At 44.9% G+C, this 15,602-nt stretch overlaps 1 protein-coding gene across 1 annotated transcript in view; it reads right to left on the bottom strand.

Annotated features, from left to right (window-relative positions):
* Positions 1-15,602, bottom strand: part of PTPN13 (protein tyrosine phosphatase non-receptor type 13) — a gene marked incomplete at its 3' end in the record, with an annotated part of 651,945 nt that overhangs the window by 401,643 nt on the left and 234,700 nt on the right. Inside the window, 1 exon segment of the mRNA XM_030190609.1 lies at positions 4,320-4,505. Coding sequence (XP_030046469.1) covers positions 4,320-4,505 — 186 coding nt within the window.

Below are 15,602 nucleotides of genomic sequence, written 5' to 3'. Positions count from 1 at the left end.
TCACTACAAATTCATGCTATCCTCCTTTCAGTCCTCACTATTCCTTGCCAAACAGGACTATTACACCCAATTGACTAATTCTCTCAGCTCTAACCCTCGTCGTCTCTTCGCCACCCTTAACTCCCTCCTCAAAGTGCCATCCGCTCCCACCCCCCCGTCACTCTCTCCTCAATCACTGGCTGACTACTTCCGCGACAAGGTGCAAAAGATCAACCTTGAGTTCACTACCAAGCCACCTCCTCCTCTTCACCCTTCAACCCTCTCCCTCAACCAACCAACCCAGACCTCCTTCTCCTCCTTTCCTGATATCTCCGAGGAGGAAACCGCCTGCCTTCTTTCCTCCTCAAAATGCACCACTTGTTCCTCTGATCCCATCCCCACCAACTTACTTAACACCATCTCTCCTACTATCACCCCCTCCATCTGTCATATCCTCAACCTCTCTCTCTCCACTGCAACTGTCCCCGACACCTTCAAGCATGCTGTAGTCACGCCACTCCTCAAAAAACCATCACTAGACCCTACCTGTCCCTCCAACTACAGCCCCATCTCCCTCCTACCCTTCCTCTCCAAGACACTTGAGCGCGCAGTCCACAGCCGCTGCCTTGATTTTCTCTCCTCTCATGCCATCCTTGATCCGCTTCAATCCGGTTTTCGCCCTCTTCACTCGACAGAAACAGCACTTTCTAAAGTCTGTAATGACCTGTTCCTTGCCAAATCCAGAGGCCACTACTCTATCCTCATCCTCCTGGATCTATCCGCCGCTTTTGACACTGTCAATCATGACTTACTTCTTGCCACACTGTCCTCATTTGGGTTCCAGGGCTCTGTCCTCTCCTGGTTCTCCTCCTATCTCTCCCACCGCACCTTCAAAGTTCACTCTCATGGATCTTCCTCCACCCCCATCCCCTTATCTGTTGGTGTTCCCCAGGGATCGGTCCTTGGACCCCTTCTCTTCTCAATCTACACCTCTTCCCTGGGCTCCCTGATCTCATCTCATGGTTTCCAGTATCATCTCTATGCTGATGACACCCAACTGTATCTCTCCACACCAGACATCACCGCGGAGACCCAGGCAAAGGTATCGGCCTGCTTATCCGACAATGCTGCCTGGATGTCCAACCGCCACCTGAAACTGAACATGTCCAAGACCGAGCTTATCGTCTTTCCACCAAAACCCACTTCTCCTCTTCCTCCACTTTCTATCTCAGTTGATAACACCCTCATCCTCCCCGTCTCATCTGCCCGCAACCTCGGAGTCATCTTTGACTCCTCTCTCTCCTTCTCTGCGCATATCCAGCAGATAGCCAAGACCTGTCGCTTCTTCCTCTTTAACATCAGCAAAATTCGCCCTTTCCTCTCTGAACACACCACCCGAACTCTCGTCCACGCTCTCATTACCTCTCGCCTGGACTACTGCAACTTACTCCTCACCGGCCTCCCACTTAGCCATCTATCCCCCCTTCAGTCTGTTCAGAACTCTGCTGCACGTCTCATATTCCGCCAGAACCGATATACTCATATCACCCCTCTCCTCAGGTCACTTCACTGGCTTCCGATCGGATACCGCATTCAATTCAAGCTTCTCCTTCTTACCTACAAATGCACTCAGTCTGCTGCCCCTCACTACCTCTCTACCCTCATTTCCCCTTACGTTCCCGCCCGTAACCTCCGTTCACAGGATAAATCCCTCCTCTCAGTACCCTTCTCCACCACCGCCAACTCCAGGCTCCGCTCATTCTGCCTCGCCTCACCCTATGCTTGGAACAACCTTCCTGAACCCTTACGCCAAGCCCCCTCCCTGCCCGTCTTCAAGTCTTTGCTTAAAGCCCACCTCTTCAGTGCTGCGTTCGGCACCTAACCCTTACCGTTCAGTGAATCCAGACTGCCCCAATTTGACTGCCCCTATCGGACCGACCGTTCACTTGTCTATTAGATTGTAAGCTCTTTGAGCAGGGACTGTCTCTCTTTGTTAAATTGTACAGCGCTGCGTAACCCTAGTAGCGCTCTAGAAATGTTAAGTAGTAGTAGTAGTAGTAGTATAAAATAAGCTCCCTGATGTAGCCCCCATTGCACACCATTAGGGCTACAATGGTGTGCAATGTCAGTGTACACATGTAGACCTGCTCCAAGGCGAGTGTAAATGTTGGCATGTATTCTAACCCCCCCCCCCCCCCCAGATTCTATATATGGTGATGAAAGGTCAGCATCTAATTAGTTAATGAGCTATCAACAAAGAATTAATAGGCCTTATCAATAATTGCGAATGCATTTTCTTGCACGCTGTTCTATAATACCCCATTCCTAACTCCTCTAGTGCGTAACTGAAAAGGAAGCATGGCTAGGGGAGATGCATGATTCCAAAACATTGTTCGCAGTTTTTACAGAATGCTATGAGTTCCACAGCAGCATTTAGACCAGGCTTCAGCTGGTGTAAATTCCGGTGCTCAACTTTAGGTGCAGGAATCGGCTCTAAGCACTATTTATTTATTAGGATTTATTTACCATCTTTTTGAAAGAATTCACTCAAGGTGGTGTACTGTAAGAATAAATCAAACATAAGCAACAGACAATTACAGCAGTAAAAATATTCAAATAACAATACAAAGTATAGCATAACATACTACTTACAATGTCAACACAATACATAATAGATCATTTTAATAGATAGCATAGGGTATAAGCAAAGATGGAACGAGAGTAAGAGGAGTTAGAAAATAAGATGACTAATTTAAAGAAAGTAGCACATGAGGTCAGAGATGATTAAATGTTATTTCAGACAGGATAGGAATGGATAAACATGTCCTGCTGCAGTAAGTACAGCCTGTGTCACTCCTTGTGTGTGTCTGAGACTAAGAAGTTAGTTACATAGAAATCACTAGGGAATAACTTGAGAGTGGGAGATTCGCCCAAAGGCACACTGATATTGCAGTGCCCCTTATAACGCTTAGTGCCCATTTTTCAGTGCCAATTTTGAGCACCATTTAAAGGGGATGGGAATTTGATATACTGCCTTACAATCAAAGCAGCTTACATATTATAATACAAGAACTTATTTTTGTACCTGGGGCAATGGAGGATTAAGTGACTTGCCCAGAGTCACAAGGAGCTGCAGTGGAAATCGTACCAGTTTCCCAGATTCTCAAGCTGCTGCACGAATCATTAGGCTACTCCTCCACTCCATTTACTGACTCTAGCCCTATATGTGTATGATGAATCAGTGGGTTTGAAGCCTCTGAACTGTATTATTTCATGAAGTATATTTCTCCTAATTGGCCAGCAGAAACTTTCAAAGTTGGTGCCCTAGGCTCTGATTGGCCCTGGAGTTCAAATCTAGCCAGGAGGTACTCGATTTCACCAGTCTCAGTTTGGAGGAATATCTCTATTCTGAGACCCTGCTCAAGACTTGTGAGCAGTTAATTCCCTGAAGCTCCCCAGGTGCTGCCCAGGTAGTAACAAGTGTTAGATAGTTTTAATATTGATCTTTGTTGAGTTATCCGTTATTGCTTGCTGTACTTTTTTAACCGGGTTTTTCAAGCATTAACTGTTCTTCTGTGACAATAAATCTATTTGATTATTGGCTCTGTTGTTCTGGACTGACTAAGAATCCTGGTGGTTTGTGTGATGGATCTGTGGGTGCTTTCTAGGAACTGTGGGACCCCTAAGAGTGTGGCCCCAGTAACCTAGAAATCACTGGGAAATAACTTGAGAGTGGGACACTTGCTCAGAGGCAAGTGGGACCCAGTCGGTGGGAAGAGGGTGATAGTATAGAGCACGTGCCAAGGTGCAGGCGAGCCTGAGCAGTGCTAGGAACAAACCCTCCAGGTGGCCGCAGGGTTAACCCCAGGCGGGTGGCAAGGCATTCTATGACAATGTGTATATGCGTATTCTATAAAATGTATGAACATCACAACTCCACCTCTGCTCCACCCAAACTACACCCCTGGGAATGTGTACATGTAGCAGCATACCTCCACAAAATTTTATTGAAGGCTTTTCTGCACTGTTAGCAAGTTTTATAACATTATCCCCCTCTATTAGTCAAAAAGGAAAAAATATTTTTTTCTTCATTTTGGGGTCAACCATGCACAAACAAAAAACTCTACTGTTGAGTCTCTTTTGAAGATGCCATTGCTTTGCTCATTAAGACTTTTTAAGATTTAGTCAACATAAAATATCTGATAGGGTGACACCTCCATGATCAAGTTACACACTTCAGTAACTACAGTGAATAAAAGTTGTTCAAATAAAAATTTTTAAGCTAATAAATTACACCTATTCAATCAGAATCTGAAAATTTCAACTGTTAGTGGACTCACCCCAGAAAGACTACCGAGAACCAACTTAACCAGCTGCTTCACATAGGAGAAAGAGGGTGCACAGTTGCTGTTCCTGACATGGGCACTGCAGGAATCCAGAACCGTCCGAACAGACACCCGAGTGTAAATGAGGTCCTCACACATGCCAAGTAGTATGCTGTTCAAATGATCTCCAAGCTTAATAGGCTAAAGGAGGAGAAAGAAATCACACTATATAACCACCTCTTCATTTATGATGTATAGTCTATTTCACTGAAGGGAGAAAGAGATCTAGTGTGACGATAATGAGCCTGATTCAAAATATTTTTTTTTCCATATGTACAAAATAGGAAAATTGTCATTTCAAATATTACCCAGTATCAGAAAAGACTGTAAAGCAACACTAGCAAATAAGTATATTAAGAGGGGCATTTTCAATAAAACGTCTAAGTCCAATTTTGGAAGTTTTGCTAAAAACATCCAAAAATCGAGTGGTGAACATAGCCATTTTGAACCTGAAAAAAACCTTTATTTTTGGTTCAAGAATCGCCTTTTTTGGGGGACCATTTTGGAAAAAAACATCCAAGAGAAAAACACCCAAAAACCAGCCATCGGGATATCTGGGGCCATCATTGTTAGTACACTGGCCACACAGACATCTCAGCAGAGCAGTGGAGCAGTCTAGAGGGCACTGCAGTGGACTTCACATAAAAGGTTCCAGGTACATATCGCACCATAACTCCCTTATATTGAATGGTGAGCCCTCCAAGAACACAGAGAAACTTACTGTACCTCACTATACACCACTACAATAGCACTCAAGCTTGCAGATGTCACCTATATGTAGGTACAGTAGGTATTTAGTAGTTTTTGGAGGGCTCACGCATTCCACCACAAATATATCAGTTAGAGTGGGATAAGGGCCTGGGTCCTCTTCTCTACAGTCCATTGCACCAACCACTAGGCTACTCCTGGGACCTGCTTGCTGCTCTCTAACAAAAATGGCCATCATATCTGAAGCTGTCATAGAGCCTGGTATGTACTGTCACCATCACATCTTAGGGGAGTGACCACAGGGGGAGTAAGGGGGGGTATCCCTTAATCCCTCCAGTGGTCATTTGGTCATTTAGGGCACCTTTTGATCACTTTTTCTGTGACAAACAGGTCTAGCCAAAAATGTCTTAATTTTGGACCTAGGCATTTTTGTTTTGTTTCATTATTGCAGAAAAACATCTATCATTTGGTGCCACCCAGATCCTGCTCAAAATATGCCCCCAACACATCCTCTTGAAATTTGGATAAACTGTGGAGAAAAATGTCTTAAAATCGAGAGTGTTGAAAATCACAACTTGGATGTTTTTGATAGAAAAATGTCCATCTACCCACCTTAAGACTTTCTTGGACTTTTTTTTTTGTTTTGAAAATTAGCCCCTAACTGTGTTAAGTTTCTCTTAAAGTAGTTAATCAAGGGGTTTAAAACAATTGGGGCACAATATTCAGCTCACAGCGGTAAGTGGCTTGTAAGTTGTTCTTAGCCACACATTGAATTAACTCTACATATTCAATCCCAGGGCATCTCCTGCCGCCAGCATTGAATATCTGGATTACTACTGCAGCAACCCAGAAGTTAATCGGATACCAGTCAACGTTGAGACCAGTGCCTGGTTAACTCAGGGATAAAGTTAAGACAGCCTTTCAGCAGTCCTACCTTTACCCGTTCACACCGGGTTAGCAGACTGAATATCGCCACTAACCAATTAAATGTTGGCTCTGCCCATGCTGAGCCCCCAGCCCACCCCTAACTTAGGCAGTTAGTGCTTTGGCAGTCAGAAGGGATATTCAGTGACACTATCTGGTTAAATGCCACCAAATATCCAAGCATGACCAGCTTAGCAGGGTTTAACCAGGGAGGAACCTTTCTTCCCCAGTTAAACTTTTCTGAAAATGCCCCCCCCCCCCCGGGTTTCAACAGATATGTCACCAGAAATCAAAAAGCAAATACAAATAAGAATTATATACATTTTAATTATTTACCTTCAGCAATTATTTGCTGTATACCAGAAATTATTTAATTCAATTTTTTGAGTTCTATCCGAGCAGGCAATAAACTTCAAATGCACAACTGTTTTAAATTTCTTATGGAAACTATCCTTAAGTGAAAGTTAAGCTATAGTATGTCCTACTTACAACAAAAGGAACCACAATAAGGAAGAGAATTCAGGAATAAAATTTGGAATATCACTTTGGAATAAAATTTAGCTCTAGATGACCTGCACAGCATGCAATGAAATGATCAGTAGGATCTTTGTTTCCCTCTCCACTCCCACTGCCTTTCACTTTCAACTGGCTAATGATTTTTCAAAGCAGTTGGGGAGGTATAAGACCAAGATCCCATAGGCCATTTACTTAGAGATTAATATTCAAAGGGCTCTGACTGGTTAAGTAAGGACTCAGAAGCCTACATCAAGGTTTTGGAAAACCGACAGGGCTAACCAGGAAAATGTAACCCCCTAAATTTCACCAGGCATCTAAATTCGGTGGGTCAAACTTTGAAAAGGCCCAAAGCAGGCTTAGGTCAACAGGTAGGCAGCAAACACTGATTTTCAGCATTAGGAGAGATTCTGTAACAGGGCATCCATTCCATGTTTATGATTATTAAAAACTTTCTATATCATTTTACTACACAAATAGGACAAAGCAGTTTACAGTCTAAAATAAAAGGTAGAAAAAGATAAGAGGGTAAGCAGGTGCCTATTTTAAGCCTACTTTTCTTTATAGTATCACCTACACAATCCCTATAGCTGGTATAGATGCCTATACCTAGAGATTGGCCGGAGCACATATAAATTATAGAAAACTATACTTTACATGCATATTTGTATGCTTCACTCAAACTTCACCCACACAAAGGACATGCCATAAAAACATGATGCATACTCTTCCACTACTCAGTATTCTATAAGAGGCCACTTACACAGGTAACCAACTAGAATAATGCCAATTACAAGTGTTCCTGCCATTTAAAGTTAGACGACTCCTTTTATAATTGCCCCCTAGCTATCTAACTTACCTAACCAAAGCTAGGATGGGTATTTAGGTTGGAGGAGGAATTCTGAGAACAAAGGACCCTGTCAGGGAATAATGAGCTTTGATAGATAAATGGGAGTTTGATTGCTAAATGCTCTTAAAGCTAGCAGCAGGATCTTAAATATTACCCTACCAGAAACTGTGAGCCATACAAGATTATTTAAGGTAAAATTATGTCTTACCTGATCATTTTCTTTCATTTAACGCAGCAGATGAATCCAGGAACTAGTGGGTTAAGTCCGCCTATCAGCAGGTGGAGATAGAGATAAACAAACTAAAGGCAGTGATGCCAGATGGCCAGCTCCTTCCTCAGTTAGTATGTCATTCGTAAGCATTTGCCAAGGCCAAAAATATGAAACCAATAACAACCAGAAACAATCCTCACTATGAAAAACAGAGAACCAAATAAGAACTTCAAAATAACTGCAATTTGATCCAGAAATCGGAATCCTTTCCGTGTTCCCATATCTGTCTGAATTCTGCAAAAGAGAACCCGGAAGGAAAAAATAGCCACACTGCACGGAAAATGAAAAAAACGTCAGCTTAACTAGGGAGAGATTCTGGATTCATCTGCTGCGTTAAAGGAAAGAAAATTATCAGGTAAGACATAATTTTACCTTCCTTGTTACTTACAGCAGATGAATCCAGGAACTAGTGGGATGTACCAAAGCAATCCTTAAGTAGGGTGGGAAGCCAAAGCTCCCTGCGCCACACTCCTGCCCCAAAACTCGCATCCTCCCAAGCAGACACGTCTAGCCTGTAATGCTCGCAAAAGTATGACGGGATGACCAAGTAGCCGCCCGACAAATATCTTCCAGAGATAAGGCTGACGCCTCCGCCCAAGAAGCCGCCTATGCCCGAGTAGAATGCGCCTTCAGGGCCACTGGAGACGCCCGCCCTTGTAGCAGATACGCTGCTCCAATGGCTTCCCTAATCCAGCGAGCAATGGAAGCCTTAGAAGCCGCCTCACCTCTTTTCGATCCCAAGAGCACAAAGAGATGATCCGAGCATCGAAACTCGTTAAAGATCTGCAAGTACCGAAACAAGGCTCTCCGCACGTCCAGGAAACGTAGCGAGGCAAACTCCCCCGGATAATCCTACATAAGTACATAAGTACATAAGTAGTGCCATACTGGGAAAGACCAAAGGTCCATCTAGCCCAGCATCCTGTCACCGACAGTGGCCAATCCAGGTCAAGGGCACCTGGCACGCTCCCCAAACGTAAAAACATTCCAGACAAGTTATACCTAAAAATGAGGAATTTTTCCAGTCCATTTAATAGCGGTCTATGGACTTGTCCTTTAGGAATCTATCTAACCCCTTTTTAAACTCCGTCAAGCTAACCGCCCGTACCACGTTCTCCGGCAATGAATTCCAGAGTCTAATTACACGTTGGGTGAAGAAAAATTTTCTCCGATTCGTTTTAAATTTACCACACTGTAGCTTCAACTCATGCCCTCTAGTCCTAGTATTTTTGGATAGCGTGAACAGTCGCTTCACATCCACCCGATCCATTCCACTCATTATTTTATACACTTCTATCATATCTCCCCTCAGCCGTCTCTTCTCCAAGCTGAAAAGCCCTAGCCTTCTCAGCCTCTCTTCATAGGAAAGTCGTCCCATCCCCACTATCATTTTCGTCGCCCTTCGCTGTACCTTTTCCAATCCTCTCTTCGAAAAGATGAAAGATAAACCGCCTGATTGACATGGAAAGCCGAAACCACTTAGGTAGAAACGACGGCACCGTCCGGATCGACACCCCTGCTTCGGAAAACTGCAAAAAAGGATCTCTGCAACACATAAGTACATAAGTACATAAGTACATAAGTAGTGCCATACTGGGAAAGACCAAAGGTCCATCTAGCCCAGCATCCTGTCACCGACAGTGGCCAATCCAGGTCAAGGGCACCTGGCACGCTCCCCAAACGTAAAAACATTCCAGACAAGTTATACCTAAAAATGAGGAATTTTTCCAGTCCATTTAATAGCGGTCTATGGACTTGTCCTTTAGGAATCTATCTAACCGCTTTTTAAACTCCGTCAAGCTAACCGCCCGTACCACGTTCTCCGGCAATGAATTCCAGAGTCTAATTACACGTTGGGTGAAGAAAAATTTTCTCCGATTCGTTTTAAATTTACCACACTGTAGCTTCAACTCATGCCCTCTAGTCCTAGTATTTTTGGATAGCGTGAACAGTCGCTTCACATCCACCCGATCCATTCCACTCATTATTTTATACACTTCTATCATATCTCCCCTCAGCCGTCGCTTCTCCAAGCTGAAAAGCCCTAGCCTTCTCAGCCTCTCTTCATAGGAAAGTCGTCCCATCCCCACTATCATTTTCGTCGCCCTTCGCTGTACCTTTTCCAATTCTACTATATCTTTTTTGAGATACGGAGACCAGTACTGAACACAATACTCCAGGTGCGGTCGCACCATGGAGCGATACAACGGCATTATAACATCCGCACACCTGGACTCCATACCCTTCTTAATAACACCCAACATTCTATTCGCTTTCCTAGCCGCAGCAGCACACTGAGCAGAAGGTTTCAGCGTATCATCGACGACGACACCCAGATCCCTTTCTTGATCCGTAACTCCTAACGCGGAACCTTGCAAGACGTAGCTATAATTCGGGTTCCTCTTACCCACATGCATCACTTTGCACTTGTCAACATTGAACTTCATCTGCCACTTGCACGCCCATTCTCCCAGTCTCGCAAGGTCCTCCTGTAATCGTTCACATTCCTCCTGCGACTTGACGACCCTGAATAATTTTGTGTCATCGGCGAATTTAATTACCTCACTAGTTATTCCCATCTCTAGGTCATTTATAAATACATTAAAAAGCAACGGACCCAGCACAGACCCCTGCGGGACCCCACTAACTACCCTCTTCCACTGAGAATACTGGCCACGCAATCCTACTCTCTGCTTCCTATCTTTCAACCAGTTCTTAATCCATAATAATACCCTACCTCCGATTCCATGACTCTGCAATTTCTTCAGGAGTCTTTCGTGCGGCACTTTGTCAAACGCCTTCTGAAAATCCAGATATACAATATCAACCGGCTCCCCATTGTCCACATGTTTGCTTACCCCCACAAAGCCTGAATTTCAGAAATCCCCCTAGCCGAAGCAATGGCCACCAAAAACACTGTCTTGTGTTAGATCTTTCTCAGAAACCATCATGGAACCGAGGAGCTGAACATAGTCCCACACTCGGGGAGCACAACGACTCAATAAGGTCCATACCTGAGAAAGCAATTTGATCCTTCGCCCCCTCGGGGACAAACATCTTCCCCCGCTTCGTATCGAATTGCACTCCAAGATACTCCAGACTCTGAGTAGGAACCAGATGACTCTTGTCCATACTGACCACCCAACCTAAGGACTGCAACACCGCAATCACTCAGTCGGTGACTACTCGACTCTCCTCTGCTGTCATTGCCCGAATCAGCCAGTCATCGCGATACGGATGCACTCGAATCCCCTCCTTCCGCAGGAACGCCGCCACCACCACCATGACCTTGGAAAAAGTGTGTGCGGCAGTGGCCATTCCGAAAGGAAGGGCCCGAAACTGGAAGTGCTGACCCAGCACTGCGAATCTGAGAAATCTCTGATGGGGCTGCCAAATGGGAACGTGCAGCTAAGCTTCCCTCAAATCAAGAGCCATCAAAAACTTGCCTGGCAGCAATAACTGCCCTTCATGTCTCCATGCGGAAGTGACAAACCTGCAAAAACTGGTTTACTTTTCTGAGATTGAGAATAGGCCGAAAAGCCCCTCCCTTCTTTGGAACCACAAAGAAGATGGAGTACCGACCTGTGCGCCTTTCGAGAGGAGGAACAGGCACGATAGCCCCTATCCTTAGCAGGTCTTGCAAACACTGCAGAACCGCTATCTTCTTGGCCCGTGATACACAGAGGACTCCAGAAAAAAGTCTGTGATGGGAGAGAAGAATTCTAGCTTGTAACCTTCTCGTTCCACATCGAGGACCCACTGGTCCGAAGTAATTCTGGCCCACTCTGGAAGAAACAGAGAAAGTCGACCACCGATCTGCTCTCCTCCCGAGTGGACCTGTGCCCCATCATTGGGAGGCCCGAGAAGGAGCCCCCTGACAAGAGGGGGGGGGTCCAGCCGGACGCTTCTCGTTGCGAAAGGAAGAATGCTGCCCAAAAACGAGTACGCTGAAAGGCTGCGTTGGACCGCCCCGGGCGATACCGTCGCGCCTCTCTGAAATGTGACCTCGAGGCTCCCTGCCTGGAAGTAGACTTGGGTCTATCCTCCGGAAGATGCTGAGATTTGGAATCCCCCAAATCTTTAACAATCTTTTCTAGGTCTTCCCCAAAAAGCAATGTCCCTCGGAAAGGCAATTTAATGAGCCGTTGCTTAGAGGCCATATCTGTGGCCCAATGTCGGAGCCACAGAAGATGCCGAGAGGAAACGGTCAAGGCCATGAGTCTGGCCGAAGTACGGACCAAATCATACAAGGCATCCGCCAAGTACGCCAGCCCAATATCCATCAGCGACATCTGAGGAGTTCCTGGCATATCAGACTCCGAAATCGAATCCATGACAGAATGTAGCCAACTGAGACAAGCTCTGGCCGCATAAGAACTACAAACAGAAGCTTGAAGTGTCAAAGCGGCCACCTCAAAGGCAGGTTTTAAAGAGGCCTCTAGCCGTCTGTCTTGCATATCCTTAAGTGCCACACCACCTTCCACTGGAAGAGTAGTCTACCCTGTGAAATAGTACTAGGACAAGGAATATGCGAGGAAAACAAAAGATAGCACATTTAGGAGATAATTCTATAAGAATCTGCCTAGTTTTAGGCAGCAGGAATTAATATAAATAGTGGCAGTCTAGTCACTTATGCATGTAAATAACTTCTTATAGAATATCAACTAATGGAAAAATATGCACCATGCTTTGTGCGTGTTCCAGTTAACATCTAAGCGCAAACACTTAAACCAATATAAAGCTGGTATAAGTGGACAAACTTAAAAGTTGGCACATATTTAGCCAGTTGTACTAGAATTCTATTAAGAAATATAGAGGGGCATTTTCGATAGAACGTCTAAATCAGAATTTGGACGTTTTACAAAAATGTCCAAATTCTGAACAGAAAAGAAGGTCATTTTCGAAAAAGATAGATGTCTATCTTTTATGTTCAAAAATACTATGGATGCTTTGTGATTTGGACGTCTTTTTTGGGGGTCTATTTTCAAACAAAAAACGTCCAAATGAAAAACATCCAAAACAGAGGAGGAGTGGCTTAATGGTTAGTGCAATGGGCTTTGATCCTGGCAACATGGGTTCAATTCTCACTGCTGCTCCTTGTGACTTTGGGCAAGTCAAATGCACAAGGGGCATTTTTGGATATGACATCTAAGTCTGAATTTGGACATTTTTTTGTAAAATGTCCAAAATCAGAACAGAAAAGGTCATTTTCTACAAAAAAAAAGTCTCTCTTTTCCTTTTGAAAATGCTGTTTGGAAAAACATTTTGTGATTTGGATGTTTTATTGTTTGGTCCATTTTCAAACAAAAAACATCCAAATGCAAAACGTACAAAATACACAAGAAAATCCACAATAGAGTGAAACCATGCACATGTTCTAAGTGTGGTAAAAGCTTTGGTTGTAATGTAAATCTCAGAGAGCATCAGAAAGCCCACACGGGAAAGAAACCATTTTTCATGTATAGTCTGGTAAAAGCTTTGGTCAGAAGGTAAACCTCACAATGCACCGGAGAATACACACAGGAGTGAAACCATTTACATGTCCTGAGTGTGGTAAAAGCTTTGGTTGGAAAGAAAGTCTCACACGGCATGAGAGAATCCACACAAGGATGAAACCATTTACATGCACTGAGGAGGTAAAAGCTTCAGTTGTATTGGGACTGGTAATTAGGAAATGTACGCTCTTGCTTTGAAGTATGGAAAAATAGCACTCTGGTATTTAGATATATACAGTGAGACCTCCTTTTTATCTATAGATCTGAATTCAAAGACCAAATCTACTGATAAATAATAGACACAAGGCTCAAATGTTATAAAATAAATAGAAACCTTGGCATCAGGTAGAATAGTGGAAAAGTGACATCCCAGGAAAGCAATAGGCCATCCTTGGGGGCACTGCAGTGGACTTTATATAATGCCCCCAGGTACACATCTCACCATTGCTCCCTTACCTTGTCTACTGAGCCCACCCAAAACCCGCCACCCCCAACTGTACACTACTGCCATAGCCCTTACAGGTGAAGGGAGCACCAGTAGGTACAGTGGGTTTCTGGTGGGTTTTGGAGGAATCACAGTTTCCTCCACAAGTGTAACAGGTAGGTGGAGGTAAAAGCCTGGGTCCACTTGTCTGCAGTGCACTGCACCACTACTAGACTACTCCAGGGACCTGCATGCTATTCTAATGGGCCTGAGTATAACATCTGAGGCTGGCAAGTAATATTTTAATCACATTTTGGGGGGGTGGGATAGTGACCACTGGGGGAGTAAGGGGAGGTGATCCCTGATTCCTTCCAGTGGTCATCTTGTCATTTGGGGCACCTCTTGTGTGGAGCAGAGGAGCCTAGTGGTTAGTGCAGTAGACTTTGATCCTGGGGAAGGGAAAATTAGGTTCTTACCTTGGTAATTTTCTTTCCTTTAGTCATAGCAGATGAATCCATTACGAAATGGTTTGTATCCACCTACCAGCAGTGGGAGATAGAGAGCACTGAAAAACCATAGTGCCTCTTGGCCAGCTAGCTGCATCTGCCTCTCAGTATTTGAAGCTTCCAAAGCAGTGTTACACCGCAAAGTAGAATAACATGAACGTTCCTCACAGTGAACAAACGCCCCAGAACAGGAGCAATAACATAAAGGAGGGACGAACTCAACCTCCTGTAACAGAACAGAAATCCTGAAGACTTTTTTCCAACTTCTCCCAATGAGGGAACATATCTACAGGAAAAACTGAACCCAAAACAGCATTAATCAATCAATCAAACAAACAATTAATCAGGGAGGGCTCATGGATTCATCTGCTATGACTAAAGGAAAGAAAATTACCAAGGTAAGAACCTAATTTCCCCTACCTTGTAATCAAGCAGATGAATCCATTACGAATGGGATGTATCAAACCAATCCCTAGATAGGGTGGGAGCAGGCCACACCACGTGCCAGCACTTGTGATCCTAAATGCACATCCCCCTCCTGGCAGCCACATCCAGCCTGTAATGTCGGGCAAATGAGAGCTTAGAAGCCCATGTCGCTGCACTGTATATCTCTTAAAGAGAGAGTGCTCCAGTTTCAGCCCAAGAAGAGGAAATTGATCTTGTGGAATGTGCCTTAAAGGCTTCAGGCGGAGGCCGGCCAGACAGCAGATATGCTGAAAAAATAGCTTCTTTGAGCCAACGAGCCAGATTAGCTTTAGACGCTGGAGACCCTCTGTGAGGACCTGACAACAACACAAAAAGGTGATCAGAGGTCCTGAAAGCATTTGACATGCGCAGATATTGCAACAGAGCCCTTCACACATCTAGAAGGTGCAATTGCAGAAATGGGTCTCGACAGGACAGTGCCTGGAGCTCAGACACCCGTCTTGCCGATGCAATGGTCACCAAAAAGACCGTCTTTAGGGTCACATCCTTCTCTGAAGCTCGCCTAAGCAGCTCGAAGGGCGAACACTGAAGGGCCTTTAAAACCCAGCCCACAGATTGAAGTACTGAGACCACTCTGGCTGTTACATGATGATTCTCTTCGGCAGAGTCCGCTCTGATGAGCCAGTTGTCGAGGTACGGGTGAACCCGGATACCCTCTCGCCTGAGAAAGGCAGCTACTACCACCATTACCTTGGAAAAGGTTCGGGGAGCGCTGGCAAGGCCCAAAAATGGAAATGTTTTCCCAACATCGCAAACCGGAGAAACCGGTGGTGCGGGGGCCAAATAGGAATGTGCAAGTAAGCTTCCTTCAGGTCCAGAGACGTGAGAAACTCTCCTGACTGTACAGCCGCAATGACGGAGCGCAGGGTTTCCATGCAAAAATGCCGCACTCTTAGTGACTTGTTGACTTCCTTTAAGTCGAGTATGAGCCGAAAAGACCCTCCTTTTCGCGGCACCACGAAGTAAATGGAGTAACACCCTTAGCCCATCTCGGCGGGAGGCACAGGTACCACCGCCCCGAGGTGGAACAAGCCTTGCAAGGTCTCCTCTACCGCCGCCCG

The sequence above is a fragment of the Microcaecilia unicolor genome, chromosome 2 (assembly GCF_901765095.1).
Source record: "Microcaecilia unicolor chromosome 2, aMicUni1.1, whole genome shotgun sequence".
Lineage (NCBI taxonomy): Eukaryota > Metazoa > Chordata > Amphibia > Gymnophiona > Siphonopidae > Microcaecilia > Microcaecilia unicolor.
The sequence above is the reverse complement of the archived record's forward strand: the minus strand, read 5'-3'. Positions and strand labels throughout refer to the sequence as shown.